The 22,104-nt window shown below is 40.3% G+C and overlaps 1 protein-coding gene across 1 annotated transcript in view; it reads left to right on the top strand.

Annotated features, from left to right (window-relative positions):
- LPIN2 (lipin 2) overlaps window positions 1–22,104 on the top strand; it is a 1,688,564-nt gene that overhangs the window by 249,246 nt on the left and 1,417,214 nt on the right. Inside the window, exon 6 of the mRNA XM_044065902.1 lies at window positions 17,151–17,610. Within this exon, the coding sequence (XP_043921837.1) occupies window positions 17,151–17,610 (460 nt within the window). The remainder of the gene's footprint in view (window positions 1–17,150; window positions 17,611–22,104) is intronic.

Below are 22,104 nucleotides of genomic sequence, written 5' to 3'. Positions count from 1 at the left end.
CTCTCGACACATTTCAGATGGGAGTTCTCCCAGCTGCTACCCTCATGGGTCTAGAGAACGTCACTAGTACAACCCCACCAGTTTTGGCTCCTCTGTTCATTCCCTTGGTTTCAGAGCCTTTAGATCCAAGACTTCTGGTGCTGTCTGTTCCGGATCTGAAAATGCCTCTGTCTTCATCAGATCTGATATCTTTTCTGTGTGCTCCAGCTCAAAATGTCGAAGCTGGATGACACTTGGACCCAAAGCTTTGTTGTCGGATCCGAGGGGTTGGGGTTGAGTTTGAAGTTATCGGAGCCATGTCTGCCCCTCTGATTCTCAGCATTCAGTAGCTCGGGTACGGTGTCCTCAGTTCGGAGGGAGCCATCAGTCCAGTAGCATCCCTTCTCTGCTCTGACTGTTTTCTTTTCCCAAGGCCATTCTGCCTTCAACGTAATAGAATATTCTCTTCTAGAGTTAATGTGGCTCCACACCCCTTGGATCTTCCTCTGGATCTCAGATGTCTGTGTCGTGAGCCTCAACATTCTACTCCACAGGGGCAGCCAACCCAAAGTCTCCAGGTTACCCCACAGGTAAGTTGTTTCTTTTGCTACTTCTCTGGAACATCCTACTGAAGTCCCTAGAAAGAGGAAGTGCAAGAGGAGGCACTTGGACTCCCCTCAGTCAGTCATAGAGGATACCGATTTTGATGGAGGAAGGGTCTCCAGGATCACTACCTGATGACTTCTCATTTGGAGACATTGTACAGTTCTTGAAACAAAGGGGTGGGTGGTCTACTAGTAACCCTTCTCAAGAGGAATCTCTATTCCTGGAGGCATTTGGTACTGGCCCATCTACTTCCTGGGTGACTCCGCCCGCTGGTGACCTCATTGATTTGATCTCTCAGCGGGAGTGGAAGGAACCTGATGCTTTTAGGCCAGTCCCCAAGAGATCAGATAAGACCCTGGCACCACCAAAGGGAAAGGAATACTGGAACAAAGTAGTAATAGTGGATGCTATGGTTGTGGCAGGAGCCACCAGGAAAGAACTCTTGGAACAGAGCTTCTCTGTTCATCCCCCTAACAGGGAATTTAGGGTCTGGGCAGGTTTGGGAAGTGTTTGTGTATGCCTCAGCAACCTTTGCACTCAGGTCTCTGAATTACATGGCACACTTCACCAGATTACAGAGGGATTTGATCAGGGAATTCTAAAAATCTTTCTCGGGGACCAGTACTTCTAAGGCAGAATCTTCTATTGCTTCACAGTTTGTGACCCTTCAGTCTATTTCAAACTCATCCATGAGGCTTGTTTCACATACTGCTGAAGGAGCCTCAAGAGCGGTGGGTTCAGGCATTTCCATCAGGAGGCATGCCTGGATGTGTCTGTGTAATTTTTGTGGAGCCCTTCAAGTCATCCTTCATTAGTGCTCCTTTTGATGGAATTTTGTTGTTCGGCCCCAAGGTGAAAGATGTACACTGCAGGTACAAGCAAGATAGTAATATCCTGTCTGCAGTGGGCGTACATTTTTTGACTCCCTAAAGAACCATTTCCAGGAATCAATGAGGTGGTCAGAAAATGTGGTTTAGGAAATCCCAGGGTCCATTCCAGGATCCATGTGGAGTGTGTTCCCCCTGGGCAGAGGGGGAACTCAAATGGGCGACACTGCCCACATAGTACAGGAGGCCCACAGAACTAGGAGTCCAGGGATTCTTTGACTGACCCTGTCACCTGTTCCCTACCTCCTTCGTTATCAAACAAAATTCCCGATCTTCCAAAGCTGCTAGAAATGAGAGTCCTCCAACAGATCCCCCCCAGACCAGAAAGGATCCAGAACTTAGTCAAGATTCTTTAGTGCCAAAGAAAGCAAGGGACTGGAGACAGTTTGGATATCAGCATTCTGAACAAGTCAGTTCAGCATACCAAGTTCCAGATGGTCATAGGTTCGGTTCATTTTGCCCTTCCTGCACAAAGACGACTGGATGTGCTCAGTAGATCTCCAGGACGCATACTATCACATAAAAATGAATAGTCTGTCCAAGAGATATTTGCGCTTTTGGCTTAGAGCCAGTCAGTACCAGTTCAGAATACTGACCTTTGGTCTCATAGTCCCCAGGCTGTCCACTAAATGCGCAGAAGCAGCAGTAACAGCTCACTTGAGACTGCAGGGATTCCAGGTGTTTCTGTATCTTGAAAACTGGCTGATAACCACCTCGACCAAGCATCTTTTGATACCAGCTCGCGGCTATGTACTCCAGATTTGTTCCAGTCTAGGTATTACAATCAAGGTACAACAAAAACAAACCAGCACAAGGGAGAAGAGTGCCTAAATCTATTTTATTGTGGCAATATCTAAAAACTTCATACTGCAAACTGGTTTCAGCTATAAATCCAGCCTTCCTCAGTGCAACAGAAATAGTATAGATAGCACATCCTGGTATATCCTTATATATCCAAAAATATTAAAGGTGTATACACCCTAAAAAACAAATATGTACAAATTGTAAATAAAAATAAAATTTATATTTTATATATATATATATATATATATATATATAACACTGAACATGAAAAAATCAATCCATTAACAAAAAATTAAATACAAACATTCACATGATAGACCCAATACAGTAACAATTCAACCAATTAGATTTGGTACTACATTTGGTAGTAATACACCTTCATTTAGAGATATCATCTATAATCATTGGGATATTTTGCGGGCTCATGAACATTTGAATGAGATATTACCAGAAAGATATGCTTTTTCCTATCGTAGGGGTAGAACTGTCAACTCCCATTTTATACATAAAAGGTACAATCCGTCTATACCCATGCAGACAACCTTATTTGGCGACCCATTGATAGGTTGCGTTCCTTGTGGTCATTGCAGTGCATGCAGATACATCTTTAAGACTAAAGAATTTACTAGTTGTAATACCTCTAGGGTATACCAGATAAAAATTTTTGGTAACTGCAGTACTGATTGGTGATCTATTTGGCCACTTGTACATGTTTCTCTTTTTATGTAGGCCAAACTTCCAGACCATTTAGACATCGGATAAGTGAACACCTTAGCGCTATCAGAAATCATAAAATTTCTAATGCTTTATACAAACATACCATGATTCACAAAACCGCACAATTTAAACTCACCATCATTGACAAAATTGAGATGCGCAGAATTCTTAAAGCAGGCTGGCATGACAGATTAAATAATATGGAATCCCCATGGATTTACCAGGTTAGGAGCTCTATTCAAACCTGGTTTAAATGAAGCAAATTAGTCATTTGGAGCCAGGTTTTGACTTTGCTGACTTTTTGATTTTTTTTAATGGATTGAATTTTTCATGTTCAATGTTTTATATATATATATATATATATATATATATATATATATATATATATATTTTTTTTTTTTTATTTACAATTTGTACATATTTGTTTTTTAGGGTGTGCGCACACCTTTAATATTTTTGAATATATAAGGATATACCAGGATGTGCTATCTATACTACTTCTGTTGCACTGAGGAAGGCTGGATTTATAGCAGATACCGGTTTGCAGTATGAAGTTTTTAGATATTGTCACAATAAAATAGATTTAGGCACTCTTCTCCCTTGTGCTGGTTCATTTTTGTCGTACCTTGATGTTCATGGGTTGATCCCTGCACTTGTTCAACCTTGCGTGTATTTGGTTTGTTCTAGGTATTACATTTAGCCAAACAAATCTCAACTTCAGCTGTCTCTAAAGTTTGAATTCATAGGGGCCTTCTTCAACACAACATCAGTGACTGCTTCTCTCTCTCTATCAGGGGTTCAAACTATTCATTTTCATGCCAAGAGAATGCTCAAAACTCATTCCTGTCAGCTCTATTTATATTATAGAACCTAGGATCGATGTCCACAACAATAGTTCTACTTGCAAGATACCATATAAGAATTCCCCATGGACTTCAGCAGCCTAGTGGTTCATTTTACATCAACCTATGTCCACCAATATCAGTATAACTCAGGCCTGAAAAAAGTAACTTTGGTGGTGGATTCACTCAGATCAATCATTGCAAGGTAATCTATTCATCCTCTGACAGCCTAAGGCCATAGTGACCACAGATGCTTCCCAGATCGGGTGGGGGGATTTCTTGGGAGAAGACTGTTCAAGATGCATGGTCCCCCAAAGAGGCCAACTTGCATATTCGTGTACTGGAAATGAGAGCAGTACTTCTAGCGTTGCAAGGCATTCCAAGACACACTCCCTTTATTAACTGTCGCGATTGAAATGGACGGTATGTCTGTATAGTATGGTACATCGGCAAATAAGGAGGGGCTATCTTACTCTGTATCGAGAAGCTGTGAGTGTGTGGCAGTGGACGATCTCTTCAAATCAATTTCTGGTACCAATGCACTTGGGGAAATCTAGTGTGATAGGACACAAAGTGAGCAGGTCAATACTACCTCATGAGTAAATTTATTTGATGCTTAGTAAAGTAGTAAAATCAAAACACTAATATCAATTTTCATACAACGCTTCTTCAAGCTCAGGTTTTCAAAGTAAAAACATATATTTACAGTGGATATAAAAATTGTACACACCCCTGTTAAAATGCGAGGGTTTTGTGATATAAAAAATGAGACCACAGTAAATCATTGCAAAACTTTTCCCACCTTTAATGTAACCTATAATCTGTACAACTCAATTGAAAAACCAGCAAATCTGTTGGGGGGAAAAATATAAAAAATAAAAAAAGTACAATAAGCTTGTTGCGTAAGTGTGCACACCCCTAAACTAATACTTTGTTGAAGCACCTTTTGATTTAATTACAGCTTTCAATCTTCTTGGGTACACACCTGCCATCACCTGCCATCAATTAGAGACTGATCAACCTCAAAGTTCAGCTGTCCTTGCAGGATTTTCCTGACGTTTATCAATTGCCTGCTACAGCAAAAGTCATGGTTCGCAGAGAGCTTACAAAGTATAAAAGGGATCTCATTGTTGAAAGGTATCAGTCAGGAGAAGGGTACAAAAAAATTTCCACAGCATTGGATATACCATGGAACACAGTGAAGACAGTCATCAAAAAGTGGAGAAAATATGGGACAACAGTGACGTTGCAAAGAACTGGACATCCTCCAAAATTGATGAAAAGACGAGAAATAGATATCCCTCCAAAACTGACAAAAAGACAAGACTAAAACTGGTTAAGGAGGCTGCCAAGAAGACCTACAGCAACACACGGAGCTGCAGGAATTTCTGGCAAGTGCTGGTTGTGTACTACATGTGATGACAATCTCGTGTATTCTCCATATGTCTGGCCTATGGGGTAGGGTTGCAAGACAGAAAACTTTTCTTACACAGAAAAACATCCAGGCCTGGCTAAAATTTGCAAAACGATGCATCACATCTCCCAAAAGCATGTGGGGAAAGTGTGTTGTGTTCTGATGAGGCCAAGGTTGAACTTTTTGGCCACAATTCCAAAAGGTGCGTTTGATGCACCAAAAAAAAAAAAAAAAAAAAAAGCACTTTGTATCACCAAAAGAACACCATCCCCATGGTGAAGCATGGTGGTGGCAGTATCGTGCTTTGGGGTTGCTTTTCTTCGGCTGGAACTGGGGCTTTAGTCAAGGTGGAGGGAATTATGAACAGTTCCAAATACCAGACACTTTTGGCCCAAAACCTTCAGGGGTCTATTAAGAAAGCTGAACATGAAGAGGAATTTCACCTTTCAACATGACAGTGACCCCAAGCATACATCCAAATAAAAAAATGGCTTCACCAGAAAAAAATTAAGTTTTGGAATGCCCCAGCCAGAGCCCAGACCTAAATCCAATAGAAAATCTGTGGGGTGACCTGAAGAGGGTTATGCACAAGAGATTCCCTCGCAATCTGACAGATTTGGAGTGCTTTTGCAAGGAAGAGTGGACAAATATTGCCAAGTCAAGATGCACCATGCTGATAGACTCCTACCCAAGAAGACTGAATGCTGTAATTAAATCAAAAGGTGCTTCAACAAAGCATTAGTTTAAGGGTATGCAATCAGCTTATTGTACGTTTTTTTATATTTTTCCCCTAACAGATTTGTTTTTCAATTGAGTTGTACAGGTTATAGGTCACATTAAAAGTGAGAAAAGTTTTGAAATGATTTATTGTGGTCTCATTTTTTTATATCACAAAAGCCTGACATTTTAACAGGGGTGTGTACACTTTTTATATCCACTGTAAATACAAAAACTCACTTCACTCATAACTTTATAATTTCATTGGTTAAAAAGTCATATTTAGATTTCATTGGTTAAAAAACAAAAAGGATTCTCAGAATTGGTTAAGGATACGCTCAGCAATAATTGGTTCACAATGAATTCTATACAATCAATACAAACTTTCAAAAAACATCCAGTGAGAGGAGGCATTTAAATTTTATCATGTAATATGCATATTTTAACAGATGACACTATATTACATCTGATCCTCTTTAAAACCCTTTAAGTTAAATGTATTTGGAGATTGTAACAGCAAAAATGTGATGTGATTTAGGTGGCAAACTGTTCAGCTTGTCCAGACTGTTGTATAGGAAAGACTAGCAGAAAGTGGAGTGTATTTGTAGTAATTTATCAGATATTTTGCAAAAAATATCCACAAATGCTTTGTGTAAACACATGATGGAGACGAATTGCATGCACATCTTTAAGTTTTTAATTTTACAAGTTATTCTGAATTCACTTAGGGTGGTAATATAGTAAACCTTACAGAAAAGGCAGACTTTAATTGGATGCTAAGATTCAGTGCCCACCAATCACTGGGGCTCAACAGAACCCTAAATATTACACTAATCCTTAAAGAATTACATGAAGCAATTTAAATACCTCCTCTCATTTGATGTTTTTGAAAGTTTGTGTATAGAATTCATTGTGAACCAGTTATTGCTGAGCTTGTCCTTAACCAAGTCTGAGAAAGCATTTTATCTTTTAACCAATAAAATCTAAATATGAATTTTTAACCAATGAAATTAGAAAGTTGTTAAAATGAGTGAAATGACTTTTGTATTTAAATGTATGTTTTTAGTTTGAATCTTTAAGCCTGAAGAAGCGTTTGTATGCAAAAGTTGATATTAACATTTTGATTTTATTACTTTACTAAGAGCCAAAAAATTTACTGGTGGTTTTAATGGACTTGTTTATTTTTGATTTGAGGAAGAATGAAAATGGACAATACAGATGGAACGTTATGGTGATCACATAACTTCTTTATCTGCAGATAGAGCCAGCTTTTATTAACTACCATACCGATTATATCCTTGAATTTGAGTCCTTTATTTTCTTTGCTAGTGGTTATAAATATAATCCAAATAACAAAGGAGAAAGAGAATACCCTTGCCTGGTCCCTCTACTCAAGTAGAAGTTATCAAAGAGGACCCCCCCCCCTTTATTTTTTTCTTTTGATCCCTTATACATCTTTCTAATCAGCCTTATAGTTTTCTCAAGGAATGCAAATGCTTCCATTGTCCTACTCATAAAGTTCCAGCTTACTCTGTCAAATGCTTTTTCTGCATCAAGACCCACCAACAACAGTGATATTTTCTTACATTCTGCTTCTCTCTAGATCATCAGTATTCTGTTAATGTTGTCAAATGTTTGCCTTCCCTCCACAAAGCTACATTGATCCATACCTATCTATTTTGGGATCACTTTTGTTATTATTTTAGCCATTATAGACTAAAACACTTAATGGTTTAGTATTGAAATGGACCTGTATGAAGTTGGATCTGAAGGGTCTTTACCCTGTTTAGGTATTACAGCTATCACCGCTTTCTAACTTGATGTTGGTACTTCTCTTTTCAAAATACTGTTAAACAAAACCGTTCTTACCTTTTTCAGTTTTTTCCCTCCTAGTTTCCAAACTTCCATAGGAGTGCCATCTATTCCTGGGGACTTTCCTGTTGATCAGTTATACATCACCATTTTTATCTCATCTCCTCCTGTCCTGTAATTGAGCCTCACCTGTAACCTTGAAATATTTAATTTTTCCATAAACATTTCCATTTGTATCTTTCCTTGATTTCCATACTACTTCGCTTTATACAGACTTTCCTAGAATTTCTGAAATATTTCTAATGCTTCTACAAGGATCTCTTATTTTCCTTGTTTATTGGCTCTTTAAGCTTGGCGATAACCCTTTCCACTTTCTGTTGCTGAGTCTTCATGCAAAAAGTTTGTGTTCTACAGTTATTACCAAAAACATTTGCTTATCAGCAATATTTATAAACATGTGCATATTATCAAAGTAGTCCCTTATTTTTTGTTTAGCATTCTGCAGTTGCTTCTCTTCTTGTTCTGTGGAATTCCCCCTTTTTTGCACTACTTTAAAATTTGTCAGTACCTTTAAACAATTCTTGTTGCTTCTTAACTACATCTCCCTTTGTTTTATTTCCACCCCGCATTTTTAAACACCACTTTAATTTTATCCCACTCCCTAGCTATATTTTCAGAAGTAATTTGTATCTTCTCTAATAGCTCCTGAATAATTTCCACTACCCATTCCTTAAATTCCTCTTTTCAACAGGTGAGAAAGCGCCAGTGTCTCATTTTATTTCATTACCCTTTGTTTTTATTTGTTATTATTGGCACATTATCTGAATTAGTTATTGGGTGTGTATCAAGACCTTTGATAAATCCACATGTTCCTGTGAAATGTAAATTCTGTCTAGCCTAGTCCAGTTTTTGTACCATGGGGAATATGTAAATTCACTCCAAACTCCTAGTACTGAATTCATATTTACCATGCCAAATATTTTCATAAATTTCTTCAAAAATCCACTTTCATATTTATTTCCCTTTTGGTCCCCCCAGACACATCTTCACAGTTGCAAATCAAATTCTAGTCCCCACCCATAAGTTATATTCCTTGCTGAAAATTGATTATTTCTCCCAGAATTTTCTTAAGCTCCATTGTAGTAGTTTTAGGTGGAATATAAATACATGCCAGTGTGATCTTCCTCCCTTACCAGTAGCCCCTTTGTACTAGAAATTTACCATTATCTTTTTTAATCCTCTTCTATCAGTATTGGAGCTCCTCTTTCATTTAATACAAGTACTCCCTTTTTCCCTTTGCCCAAGGTATTCCGCTGAATAGCCATCCTGAAAATCTTTATCAAATTCACATGTTCAGTTCTTTCCAAGTGAGTCTGTTATAGCATAGCTATTTGCACTTTGCATTTTTATATAGTTCACTATTCTTTTTTGTTTTTATCTGAGACCACTGACATTTAAAGACATTACAGAAAGCATCATTGCCTTAAAAAGGTGTTATTTCCACCTCTTATGTAGAACAGCTTTTTTGTTAAATGTCTAATTCCAATGTTTGTTACATGCATGCACTGTTTGGCAGGTTGATCTTTTATGCAACTGTCTCTTGTCATATCTGTTTGAGCCTATGTCGCATCTTAAAGAACTTTGTTTTATTGAAAGCCCTCAAAAAAAAAAAAAAACACCCCACCCATACTCCCTAAAACCTGTTGACTTAATAGTAACACACAAATTTATGTACATCATCAGAATTTGAAATTTTACCCTCCTAATAGGAACAAATGATGTTCATCGTGTTACCCTGCTGCAGTCATCACACTTGGGTTATCTTGCCGTCAGGCGGTCCCGCAGTTGGCCTGAGTTCCAAAGTCTTGGTCCGGCGTCTGTTGCTGTCGCTTCTTCCCTGACGTCAGAGCGCCAGGGGTATATAAGAGGTATCCAACGCCATTTTCTTCAGTCTTTCTTGCCGCGCGATGCCCGAAGCAGAAGCAGTTGGCAAGTGCCGGTCGGCCGACACCTGAGATTTTCGATTCGAATTTCAGTCCGAAGTCTTCAATAAAGCTAAGTACCCCGTTGGGGAACCTTTTCTTGCCTCAGTCAGATGTCAGAAAAAGTTGACAATTGCATTTCTTGTGGGAAGCAAATACCTCATAAGGACTTCCATTCTTATTGTATTCCTTGCCTAGGCCCAGACCACGACCTCACAGGTTGTCGGTTTTGTGCTAGGTTTAATAAACGAACTATCAAACGCCATTTTGACTTCGCTCGACATTACTTTGGTAGGAAATTTAATTATATCATGCCGTCGGAGCAGCCGACGACTGGCATTCATAAAAAATGCAAGGATAAGGACAGGCAGCATAGGAACAAGCCAGACTCCAAGGCCTCTCCTGGGCCTGTCGCCGGTTCTTCGGTTTTCAGTGAGGCGCCTACGCAGCCCCTGACGACCGCAGAATTGGAACCCCAGACGCCTGCGGATTCTCAAGCGGAGTGTACTAGGCCGATGCAGCCATCCTTATTAGGCCCTTCCGACACCGGAGCAGGAGGAGACCCCGGTGCACTGGAAACACCTTCAATTGCAGAAGGTGTCTTCAGACCGACTACACTCACCATTAAATCTTATGCTAAGCTTAAAACCAAAAAAGACTGCATCAGTCTGCAGTTCAAGGCCCCATGCCTAAGAAACAGATGCTTAAGATGGCTGAAGATTTGATTACCCCAATCAGGGGTTCCCATCCCCCTCCAGATAAAAGACCAAGACAAGAGGAGGATTATGCTCTGACCAGGTTTCAATTTCCTCCGATTCTTCTGAGGAGCAGGATTACACTATTCCCCCTTATGAAGACACTGATAACGAAGACTATTCCCTCAGCATCTCCCCCTGAAGACTTCTACTTTGGGGAAACTTTACATACCATGGGGGAACATTTCCAGTGGGAAGGCCAGGATTACTCTGAGCCTAAGAAAAGGCTCCGAGAGTTCATTTTACTACCCCAGCACAGACCACTTGCTAACCCTCCAGTTTTAGATTTTGTGGATGATGTTTACTTGGAGTCTAGTCTAAATCCAGACTCTCTACCTCCTGCTCCAGCCAAACCAGACAGATACTACAGAGTACCTGATTCACACAAATTCCTTTATAAAAGCCCTGTGGCTGACCCAGAAACAATTTCCCAGGTTCCCAAGGGGGCTAAAGCTTCTGTGGCTAAAAATCCTGTGCCCTCTGAAAGGGATTCCAGAGCCCTAGATAGATGGGGAAAGAAAATATATACCTCGGCAACTCTGGCTATGAGAGCATTAAATTCAGTTTCACATGCTGAAATATCAGCAATTCCTAATGTCTCAATTAAAACAAAAATTGAGCACACATACTGAACAGTCTGAATTCAAGGAAATGCAGGACCTGTTGCATGCAGCTGAACAGGTGGGCAAACATACTTTACAATGTGGATTTGATTCATTGGAAGCTTCCTGTAGAGCAGCTGTTACTGGGTCTGTCATACATAGACATGCTTGGTTAAAAGAACAAAACCCTACCTGATCATGTTAAAGCAAAATTATTGGATGCACCTTTACAGCAGGATGTATTATTTGGTGTCAAAGCAGAAGAGGTTTTAAAGAAAATGGAGGATAAGGCAAAGTCTATGCAGACAGTCAAGGATTTTTTACAGGTACAACCTCCTTGTTTCAGCAGAAATTGGCCAACAAAAAACTGGTCCTTTCCAGCTTCTGACAGACCACAGAGGGGCAAATGCAGACGCCCGAGGGGCATAGGTCAGTCACAAGGCCCTTACATACCTCGCCAATGGGGTACTGCTACCCAGAAAGGAGAAGACAGGCCCTAAGCTAGCAGAAGACAAACACAATGACTCAGTCCTCAAACTACCAAGCAAATCTCTCCTGGCAGCTCCCTTGGGAGGAAAATTAGCATTTTTTGCAGACAACTGGCCCATCATCACAAAAGACAAATGGGTCCTAAACATAGTCTCTCATGGATACAGATTCAACTTTCATACCTTGCCAAGGATAAAAGGAATGCCAAACCTGCCACCAAATCAGTGGGCAGAGGCACAAAAACAAATTACAGCTCTCATGGACATGAGAGCCATTCAACAGGTACCTACACAGGAGCAAGGACAATGATTTTACTCAAGACTTTCTAGTCCCAAGAAAAGACAAAGCATGGAGACCCATTCTGGATCTTTCAGTTCTGAACACCTATCTGCAAGTACCAAAATTCAAGATGCTAACACTACAGCAGCTTCTTCCCATGCTGGGCAAGAATGCTTGGTTAGTAACGGACCTCAAGGAGGCATACCTGCATGTCCCTATCCGACAGAATTGCAGAATATACCTCCGCTTCATTGCAGGTTCAATTCATTATCAATTCTCTGCACTGCCCTTTGGCTTATCTACTGCGCCCAGGGTCTTCACAAAATGCCTGGCACCAGTAATTGCATATTGCAGACAGAGGAATTCAAATATACCCATACCTGGACGACTGCCTTTTTCAAGCAGAAAGCAAGGACATTCTTTTAAAGCATCTGGCATTTGTCAAACACCTTCTAAGTTGCCTAGGGTACACAGTAAACAAAAAGAAATCAAAACTAGTGCCCTCACAAAACATAATATTCCTGGGTGCCAGCTTGAATACAAAGGCCCAGATGGCTTATCTCACGCCAGACAAGCAACAACAGCTGACTCAATATTTCAAAATAATGGCAACTAAGACCCAACTCCCTGCAAGAAAAATTCTGCAGACCTTGGGATTCATGGCATCTTGCATACTACTAGTACCATTTGCAAAACTGCATAAGAGGAAATTACAATGGTACCTGAAAAGCATATGGACTCAGCACAGCCACAGTTTGGAAACAATGATACCACTCATTCCCTGCCTTCAACAGGAGTGTCTGTGGTGGGCACAGACATGTCACCTCAACAAGGGTCAGCCTTTCACCTTACTCACAGCCAGGCAAACTATGACAACAGATGCATCGGACTGTGCCTGGGGAGCACACATGGCAGGACAGTGCATTCAGGGCAAATGGACTACAGATCAAAGGTATCTGCATATCAATCAAAAAGAAATGCTAGCAGTACAGAATGCCCTAACAGCTTTCAATGACCTCTTACACCCAGGGCAACTAATAATAAAGACGGACAATACCACAGTAATGTGGTACATAAACAAGCAAGGGGGCACACATTCCTACCCTCTATGCAGGCAAGCAATGACCTTGTGGAAGACAGCACTGTCTTAACCAGGTTCAGTTACAAGCACAATTCCTGCCAGGAAAGAAAAACACATTGGCAAACGACCTAAGCAGAAACATCATGGATCCACACGAGTGGAAACTTGATCCACAAATATTTGCAATGATAGCTCAAAAATGGGGACAGCCAGACATAGATCTGTTTGCCAGCCCCCAAAACTACCAACTTCAAAAATTTTGCACAAGGACATTCCATCCACAAGCTTGGAAAGTGGACGCCCTCTCATTCAGTTGGAAAACATTAACAGTGTATGCCTTTCCTCCACTGCCTCTTCTATCTAGCAAAGGTACTGCTGAAAGTCAGATTAGAGAGGCCACAAATGATACTCATTGCACCAGACTGGCCACGGCAGCATTTGTATCCAGTTCTAAGGAACATGGCCCACAGCCCACCATGGATTTTACCACAAATTCCTCACCTGCTCACCCAGCGAGACAATCAGATTCTACACAGCTAGCTCAAGACTTTAAACCTGAATGCATGGCAAATTACCTAAACAACCAGCCAACACCTCTATCCAAAGCTGTTATGGATGTCATTCTGGAGGCCAGGAGGCCCAGCACCAGGAAAACCTATTCAGACAAATGGAAAAGATTTTGCGCCTGGAACCAGGCTAAAGGCCAAAATCCCCTTGATCCAAACATTCCTCAGATTCTACAATATTTAACTGAGATGTTGCACAAAGGACTTTCCTTTTCATCTATTAAGATCCACGCCTCTGCAATTTCAGCTCATTATAACACGCATCCTCCTTTATTCTCACAACCACTCCTAAGACAGTACCTCAGAAGGGCTAAGAACATAAGACCGCCCAGGAGAGCACCAACACCTACTTGGGATCTCAACTTTGTTCTGGAAAAGCTTACACTGCCGCCTTTTGGACCAGCTTTTCCAGCCGATTTAAAATTTCTTTCATGGAAAACTACCCTGCTACTAGCAATAACCTCAGCTAGAAGAGTCTCAGAGCTACAGGTACTAATGGCAGTGGAGCCTTTCCTCATTTTTCATCGACAGAGTCTCTACGAACTAACCCTTCCTTTATGCCAAAGGTGGTATCCAGTGTGGCCCTAAACCAAACCATTAATTTGCCCACCTTCTTCCCAAATCCCCAGAACAAAGGAGAAAGACTCCTGCACTCTTTGGACATTCACAGGCAATTACGTTACTACTTGGATAAAACTAAGGCTTTCAGAAAATCTGACCAGCTCTTTGTAGCCTATGCTGCAGGATCACAAGGAAAAGCTATCTCAAAACAGGCCATTTCTAAATGGATAGGGCATTGCATACGTTTCTGCTACACGCATCATGGGAAACCGGTACCTGCTAACATTAGGTCCCACTCCACCAGGGCTACAGCTACATCAGCAGCCTTTCTCAGGGGAGTGCCAACCAAGGATATTCTGGAAGCTGCAACTTGGAGCTCAGTGCACACCTTCACCAAACACTATCACTTACCTCTATATTCTAAGACTAGAGCTGGTTTTGCCACTGCAGTTCTGCAGGGCCTACTAGCTTCTTCTAACCCTGTTTAACTCCACCCGTCCTTAGCTTTGGGATTCAACCCAAGTATGTTGACTGCAGCAGGGTAACACGATGAACATAGTACAGTTTTGTACCTACCATTAATGTAGATGCTCGAGTGTTCACCCTGCTGCAGTCCAGGTTACCCTCCCTCCATCCCCTCTGAACTAGCTGAACTTATCTATACCACTGTGTCCTATACAACCTCTGTGGTGTATTTGCTTGTGCCTGAAGGTATTTTTATTTTTATATAAGCGACAGCAACCGATGTCGGACCAAGACTTTGGAACTCAGGCCGACTGCGGGGACTGCCTGACGGCAGGATAACCCAAGTGTGATGACTGCAGCAGGGTGAACACTCTAACATCTACATTTATGGTAGGTACAAAACTGTACTTTCCAGACTGACAGCCACACTCAGATTTGGGGTAACATAAAAGAAACATTATCAGTGCTTAGATGCGTGGTGCAGCCTATGTTTCTACTGTGACATCTGGTTTTGTCTCATCTTTATAGCTCTCTCTGCTGGGAAAACACTATAATGCTTTGACAACATTATCTCCAAGCCATTTCTCTATCATATTGTTTCCTAGAGACATGAGAACCAGACACAAAACATTGTCAAGCATACATTTACTTACTAGAAAAAAAGCATTATAATGTTCTTTTTCATTTATTTGCTTTCTCTTTCAACTTGTTACTAGAACAAGCTATGAGCTTTAATCCAGTCATTCTCCTGTGCTATACTGAGAAAGAGCACACTAATTTCTCTTTTGTCATGCTGTTTTAATCAGTTTTTTTTACATTGCAGTGCTTACATTTCTTAAAGGTGAACAAGGAGAAAGAAAGGGGGGGGGGAGAAAAAAAAAAAACAGGCGCACCTATATACATTTGTTTTTAAGTATAATGGGGATACTAAAGAGAAAACTTTACTTTATAGAATGCAAAAAAAAAACTCATGCAGTGTTAAAATAGTACCATTAAGAAAAAAAATTTTACTTAGTTAACGTTCTCCTTCCTCTTCCCCTCTAAGTACTTTTTCAAGCATTAATGACATGAAGTAGGGCATATCCTGTAGAATCCCCTACAAGTTTAACAAAGTCAATTATTTCCAGGTTTTCTTGTTTTGTCATGCTTCACAAATATGATTATTGCTTTGTAATCCCACATTTGTCAATTTCCAAGTTACTGGTTGTGTTCTTGTTCACCTCCATCTCTCAAGTCCTGTCTCTGCTTCATTTCCAACGTACTCTCAATTCTTCTAGTTGACTCTTGTGTTTTTTTTCTTTCTCTCAAGCTTTTTCAATTGAAACACTGAAAAAAATTTCACTGGTACAGTTTCTCTGTGGTCTTTATTAGTGGAAGAGCAAGAAGCAGAATCTACTTCTGTTCCACAGCTCACTGTTTTTAGACAAACTTTTGTGTTTCCTCCTTAGCATGTACTTCAAGTATGATTTTGTCCCTCCAGGGTAAAATATTTTGAAGATAGCTGGATACAGCAGCTTGAATACCACACCTGCTTCTCGACAGTCCCTGAATAATGGAATTAAATTTACTCCTCTTCTGCCTGATGTACTTTCACTAGTCATTCTTCACAAACGCTCTGCTGTCTCACACTTTTAGTACTTTGTTCTTCTGCCACAATTCTGCCACAATTTTGTCAGAATCAACTCCTGGTAAGATTGCATCTTTACTATTAAAGGTCTAGGTTGCTTTCTCATAGCCAGATTTGGAGGATACTTGCGATGTACCCTTTCAGTTAATTCCTCTTGTGGAATACCAGTCCAGTTGCTTGTTTGTGCTTTCATAAAATTAATATAGTCTATGCCTACCAGCTTCTCTGGTAAAGCAGAAAATCTCAGGTTTTCCCTACGTGCTCTGTCCTTTAATTCTATTATTTTTTTTAAACATCTCTTCTTGTGCAGTCTCATATTCAACCAGCTTTTTCTTCATTTCGACCACTGACTTTTGCAGTTTTATCACCTCATCTGAGTATCTGTTTAAAGCTTCTTCCATTTTTCTATCCTTTTATTTAGTTGATATACTCCATCAGTGTTTTGTTTATTTTAGTCTGGTATGTTTGCAGTTGTCTTATACTTTCCTCTAGTTTACTGGAAGTCACGTCTGGACCTTGTACTGCTTTTTGCTGAACAGGTAAAATACTTGTCCCAGTCAGTGTTTTTTCATCACCTTTTGTAGCTGATTTTCCTTCAGATCCCTGTAGTTCTTTTTTCCTGACATCCAGGCAATGCCCTTACTAGCCAGGTACTGAAATTTACCTAGACGTGTAGGTCCACTGACTTACTTTAATAAGTTTGTTTTCACACTGGGAGAGCTAAAATTAAGCTGTTACTCAAAGTGCAGCTATCTTGGAAGACCACTTAGTCTAACTTTTATTCAAAAATGTTTATCAGCAATCAGTAAAGAATACCAGATTTTGATTCATAGCAGTAGTGAAGTACAGGTAATGGAATGTATTTTTATTTTGTTACATAGTATTTCAAAAGCAGCTGTAATTTTGTATGTCTGAAAGTGTTTTGAAACAAGAAATGTACTTAAATCTGTTTGCTTGTATTTTAGGTGAGCCGGAAAGAAAAGCATGAATACCCCAAAATGGTTGCTATTGCTCCTTCTGAACATACTCATTTCAGAGTTATTCATGACTCAGAAGCATTGGAAAATCAATCTGGAAATACCACAATTGAAGAGACTGCTCATGTAGTAATAAAACCAGAGCCAAGGCCTCATTCTGTGAACTTGGATATGATGTACCTAAGTGATTCTGTAACTACAGCAGTAAAAACTGAGTCTCTCGATCAGGTTGATTCACTTTCAGTCACTGTTGAGAGTTACGAGAACATGGGTGCAGTATCAGAGCTACAGCCTGATTCCAAACTGGACTTGTCTCTTGATACAAAAACGGATCTGATGCCTAATGAACAAGTAGTTTCACCACTGGATACCAAAACAGACTTCCCACAAGATGCAAAAACAGATATTTTGCCAGATGCCAAAAAAGACTCCCCTTCCAAGAAAAAAGGTATAAATTTGTAAACATATGAGAGAGATTGCACAAAGTCTCCAGTGTGGTTTAACTCAGAAAATATTATAAAAACAGTGTAGACCTGATTAGTGTAATAAGTCTAAAAATGTCTGCTTAAAATTATTTAGAAAGAAAGCAAACTGTGTCTGAATAAGCTTGTTTTACGTTACATTTAATTGTGCTTTGTGGTTTATTTCTTTATTTATAGAATTTAACTGGGTAGAACACTGATCCCCACTGGATCAGTTTCAGCTCATAATGTGAACACACGTGGGAAAATGTAAACATTTATGCAATAAAAGAACTTGCCAGAGACAAAGGTGTTAATATGCAGTGCAAAAATTATTTAAGAAGGTAGTCAACAGAAACCACTATGTACAACATTTACGCCAGTTAGAGGAACAGCATATTAGGAGTTGAAGAAGAGATGCTATAGTGTAAATAATAGGCAGTATTGTTGAAGATTAGGGAGAGACTAGATTATGTGACCTGATGCAGAGCATTTGCAAGCAACCTGTGCTTTGAAAAGTTCTTTAAGTTGTGCCCGAAAGGAAGAGTAGTTAGAGAGGTCTTTAAGATTTGGGAGAAGATCCCTCCAGAGCTTGGGTCCAAGGGTAGAAAAGAAGTGGTTAGAGTGCTGCAGTCTGGTTTTAGATGCTTGCAAGAGAGGCCTCGGGTGTCTGTGAGATCTAAAGTTATATGATGGAGGCTGTCTAATCTAGAGGAAAGATAAGTGCAGGAGTTTTCTTTCAGAAGCTAGAAAATTTGGGAGAAAAGGAGTAGATTGGCTTGTTGCCAAACCGACAGGCTGTTTGCTTTAGCTAGTGTATGACAGTGGTGTTCATACTTTGGGGAAAGGTTAATGAAGTGGCAGATGGAGTTGGAGATTGTTTAGTTAGGGGCAGAGATTGTTTTGAAGACAGCTGCTGTAAGAGGTATGTGGTACTCAAATTGGTCTCGAAAAATTCCTTTGCCACTAGCGTTTCTTGTTGGACAGCAGATGAAAGATGAGATTTTGCTGAAGAGTAGGGAGTTTATCTTTTTCCAGGTGTTTTTGAGATGATGGCAGAAGTTAAAAGTTGCATCAGCCAGACTCATTGGTATCTGAATAGGTTAACTTACTCAATGGCATTATTAAGGTGGTCAAGAATAAGTTAGTTGGGGTTATTTTCCCTTTTAGTGGAGGTTTCGAAGAGCATAGCTTTAATTTTTGAGGAATTAAGCAATATGTATTTCCTAATGAAGGAGAGGAAATCATTTTGCAGATTATATTGAATTGAATAAGTTGTGTGGCTGAAATGAAGACCATATTATTGTTGTATAGTAAAATATGAAGTTTTAGGAAGGTTGATTGTATGCCTGTTTATAAAAATAGAGAAAAGAAGAGGGGCCAGATTGGAGTCTTGTGGGACTCCTTTAAGTAAGGGAGTGGTGGCTGATGTACTGTTAAATTTGACTGCAAAATGCTGGTTATATAGGTCATTTTGGAGCCAGGAGATAGTGTCAGGGCTAATCTCAATGTCAATGAGGTAGTTGTATAGGATTGGGCTATCAACCAGGTCAAAGGCTCTGGTATGATCTACAAATATGGCTCCAGTAAGGAGGATTTTGTCCATATCCAAGAGTGATCATTGATGTTTCAAAGTGGAGTGGAGGTACTGCAGCCTGAATAGAAATCATGTTTCTTTGAAGAGATATAAGGTAGTATTGACTAAAATAGTTTGAGAGTTGATTATAGACCAGTTTTTTCTAAGATTTTCACAGGAGTTGAGAGGATGGAAATTGGGCAGTAATCACTGGATAGCTTGGAGTGGGATTTTTTGGGGAGGGATATGATTTTGCTGTTTTTCCATATATTGGGCATACAGTTATGGGTTAAGCAAAGGTTTGTAAATATATAGCAGAGGAGTAACAATGTACTGTCTACATTGGACTGTGAACCAGAAGGGACAGGGTGGCTGCCCCTTCAAGTCAGTCAAGTTTTAGGTTCTCTGAGACATATAATATCTTTGGTTATGATATTTTTATAGTAGAAAAGGGGAGTATAAAGGGGGATATGGAGTAAAGTATCTGAGCTGATGGAGAGAAGGGTGTAGAAGTGAGTATTTAAGTATGACGATGAGCGAGAAAGAGGAAGAAGAGTGAGCATTGGAAGGAGTTTTATGACTTCAAAAACCACTAAGCACTTTGGAAAAAGCCCACTAAAACCTCTTGATGCAGTAAAAAGTATTTAATGTTCACTCCCCTTCATAAAAAATATAAAAACACTTGAAAATACCCCTTTGGGCCTCAGTACATACACATTTAACACTTTTACAGAGCATTTTTGTCAGCAAACAGACTTCTTCAGATGGAAAATCCATACTAAGCACAAGAAATACTAATTGCTTAATTGTTGAACACTTTTCATTGGCAGAGCATCAAGTAGACAATAAATGCATATAAAACGCACATGAATAGATTTAGTCTGTTCTAAAATGCTAGAATGTACAATAAGTAGCTACCTATCATCAAATGTCATTTGTTTTATACTATTGTTAAATATATATATAAAATCCTTGATGTTGGGTATTCATTTTTACATATGGGTTCGGAGCCGAACCTCCGCTCCAACTCAGTCAATTTTCAAGCTCAAAGACTTCTGGTTGGCTCGTGGCTAATCAGGTATCCCATGGTACACCAGTGCAATCCCCAGATCTCGTTTGCCACGTCGAGTTCGGATGTGCTTCTTGGCTTTGGCTAATTTTTTGCAATTTTCATTATTCTAGTATCTTTTTGTATAGCTTTGAATATATACATTATAGGGCTTTATCTTTATTGTCTGTTGGTTTTGTGTGACCATATTAGTGGTATCCTGTGTACCAGTAGTTAGTCGCAATTGCGCTTTACCTAAATCGTTAGTTTTGGCGGCTTCGCCTTTTTCCTGTTATTACAGTTAGGATTTACCTACATTGTCTTGTGTGATTAGTATTAGTACTTTCCTGTATATCAGTAGTTAGACACAGTTGCGTTTTTCTTGTCTAGAGAGTTAGTTTGGCGAGTTCGCCGTTTTTAATCAATAGGGGCTCCTATTGATTATTTTCCTGTCAAGCAATTATTGTTGAATGGTGGTCTTTAGCGGGGAACCGCTAAAGTCTTAATTTTTTACAGTCATTAATTTGCTACCCTTTGAGCGTGTGTGTGTTGTGCCTTCTTGATCTGTTTGAATTAGAAGACCCGGTTTTTCACAGCGCTAGGCCCGTTAAACTTAGAGGACCTGGTCCTCGTGTTGCCTCCACTATATTTTATTTAAAAAAAATTTTCCTGTGTGACTGAATCTGTGGAAAATCTAGTTTTCTATCTTACAACAGGCTAGGCCCGTTTAACTTAGAGTACCTAGTCCTTGTGTAATTCTTCTGCAGGGCTAGGCCCCTTTTAGTTGATGGACCTAGTCCTCTGTCATTCTCCTTCTCTTTCTCTTTCCCACTGGTTGCTTGTGTGTTGCAGTGTCTAAGGATAGCAAGGAGCACTGGGTTTAAAAAATGTATGAAGTGCTCCCAGAAAATATCTTTGACCGATGGCCACAGTAGCTGTGTCTACTGTTTGGGAGCCATCCATTTGCAAGAATCATGTTTGTTCTGTCATGCTTTCTCTCATAGAGTGTTGCAGGAGAGAAGGAACAAACTGATACTCAGGGGTCTGTTGAAGCCAACCTTCGAGGAAGCTTTGTCTAGTTCTTCGGCTTCTTCGTCTAAGTCTTCGAAGTCAAGATCTGACTCAAAATCTAAAGGTTCAAAAAGGCCTTCTCCGGCACCGGCTAGTGTTTCGGAGCCACCTGCCAAATTAATAAAACCTGCCTCCTCGACTCCTCAGCCTTCGGAGCCGAAGGAGAGCACTGTGGTTTCGGAGTCTGTCGCAGATACTTTGGTGCCGACTGCTGAATCCTTGCAAATAGTTGACTCTGCTTCTCGGAGCCAGTCTGTAGAGTCCCTACCTGTCTCTTTGGTCAAATCTCCAGTGCTTGCTAGGTCGAGATCCCCAACCCTATCTTCCAGGAGTCTTTTGGAAGAAGATGTGGAGAGGGTAGTACTGAGACTCCTCAAGTCGTCTGCCCCGCCTAAATATTTGTTGGCTCCGACCCAGTCAGCTCCGGAGCCACTCGAACCAGTCTGGTCTCCATCCATGATTCCTCCTCCTCCAAGCCATGTTGGGTTTTCGGAGCCAGAGTGCTTGTTACCAATGGAGGAACCCTCTGTTCTGGCTCCCCTTGCTGTTGCATTTGAGCAGAGTTTAGCTCTGACATGTTCTGCTCCGTCCGTCATGTCCAGGGACTGAAGCTCTTCTGTCGATGCCGAGGGGGAGGGTTTGAATCTATCTTCATCGGTTCCAAGCCTTCCTCTCTGTGCGTCTGCCAGGGTGATTTTGGACCCTACATCTATCTCTGAGCCGATGGCTCTGGCTCCAGCACCATTGTTCTGAGTGCAACATCTCAGTCCTTACTTTCTACGCGAG

The sequence above is a fragment of the Protopterus annectens genome, chromosome 3.part0 (genome assembly GCF_019279795.1).
Source record: "Protopterus annectens isolate FY-2018-M chromosome 3.part0, PAN1.0, whole genome shotgun sequence".
NCBI lineage: Eukaryota > Metazoa > Chordata > Ceratodontiformes > Protopteridae > Protopterus > Protopterus annectens.
Note: the sequence above shows the minus strand (reverse complement) of the source record. Positions and strands in the feature narration are given on the sequence as shown.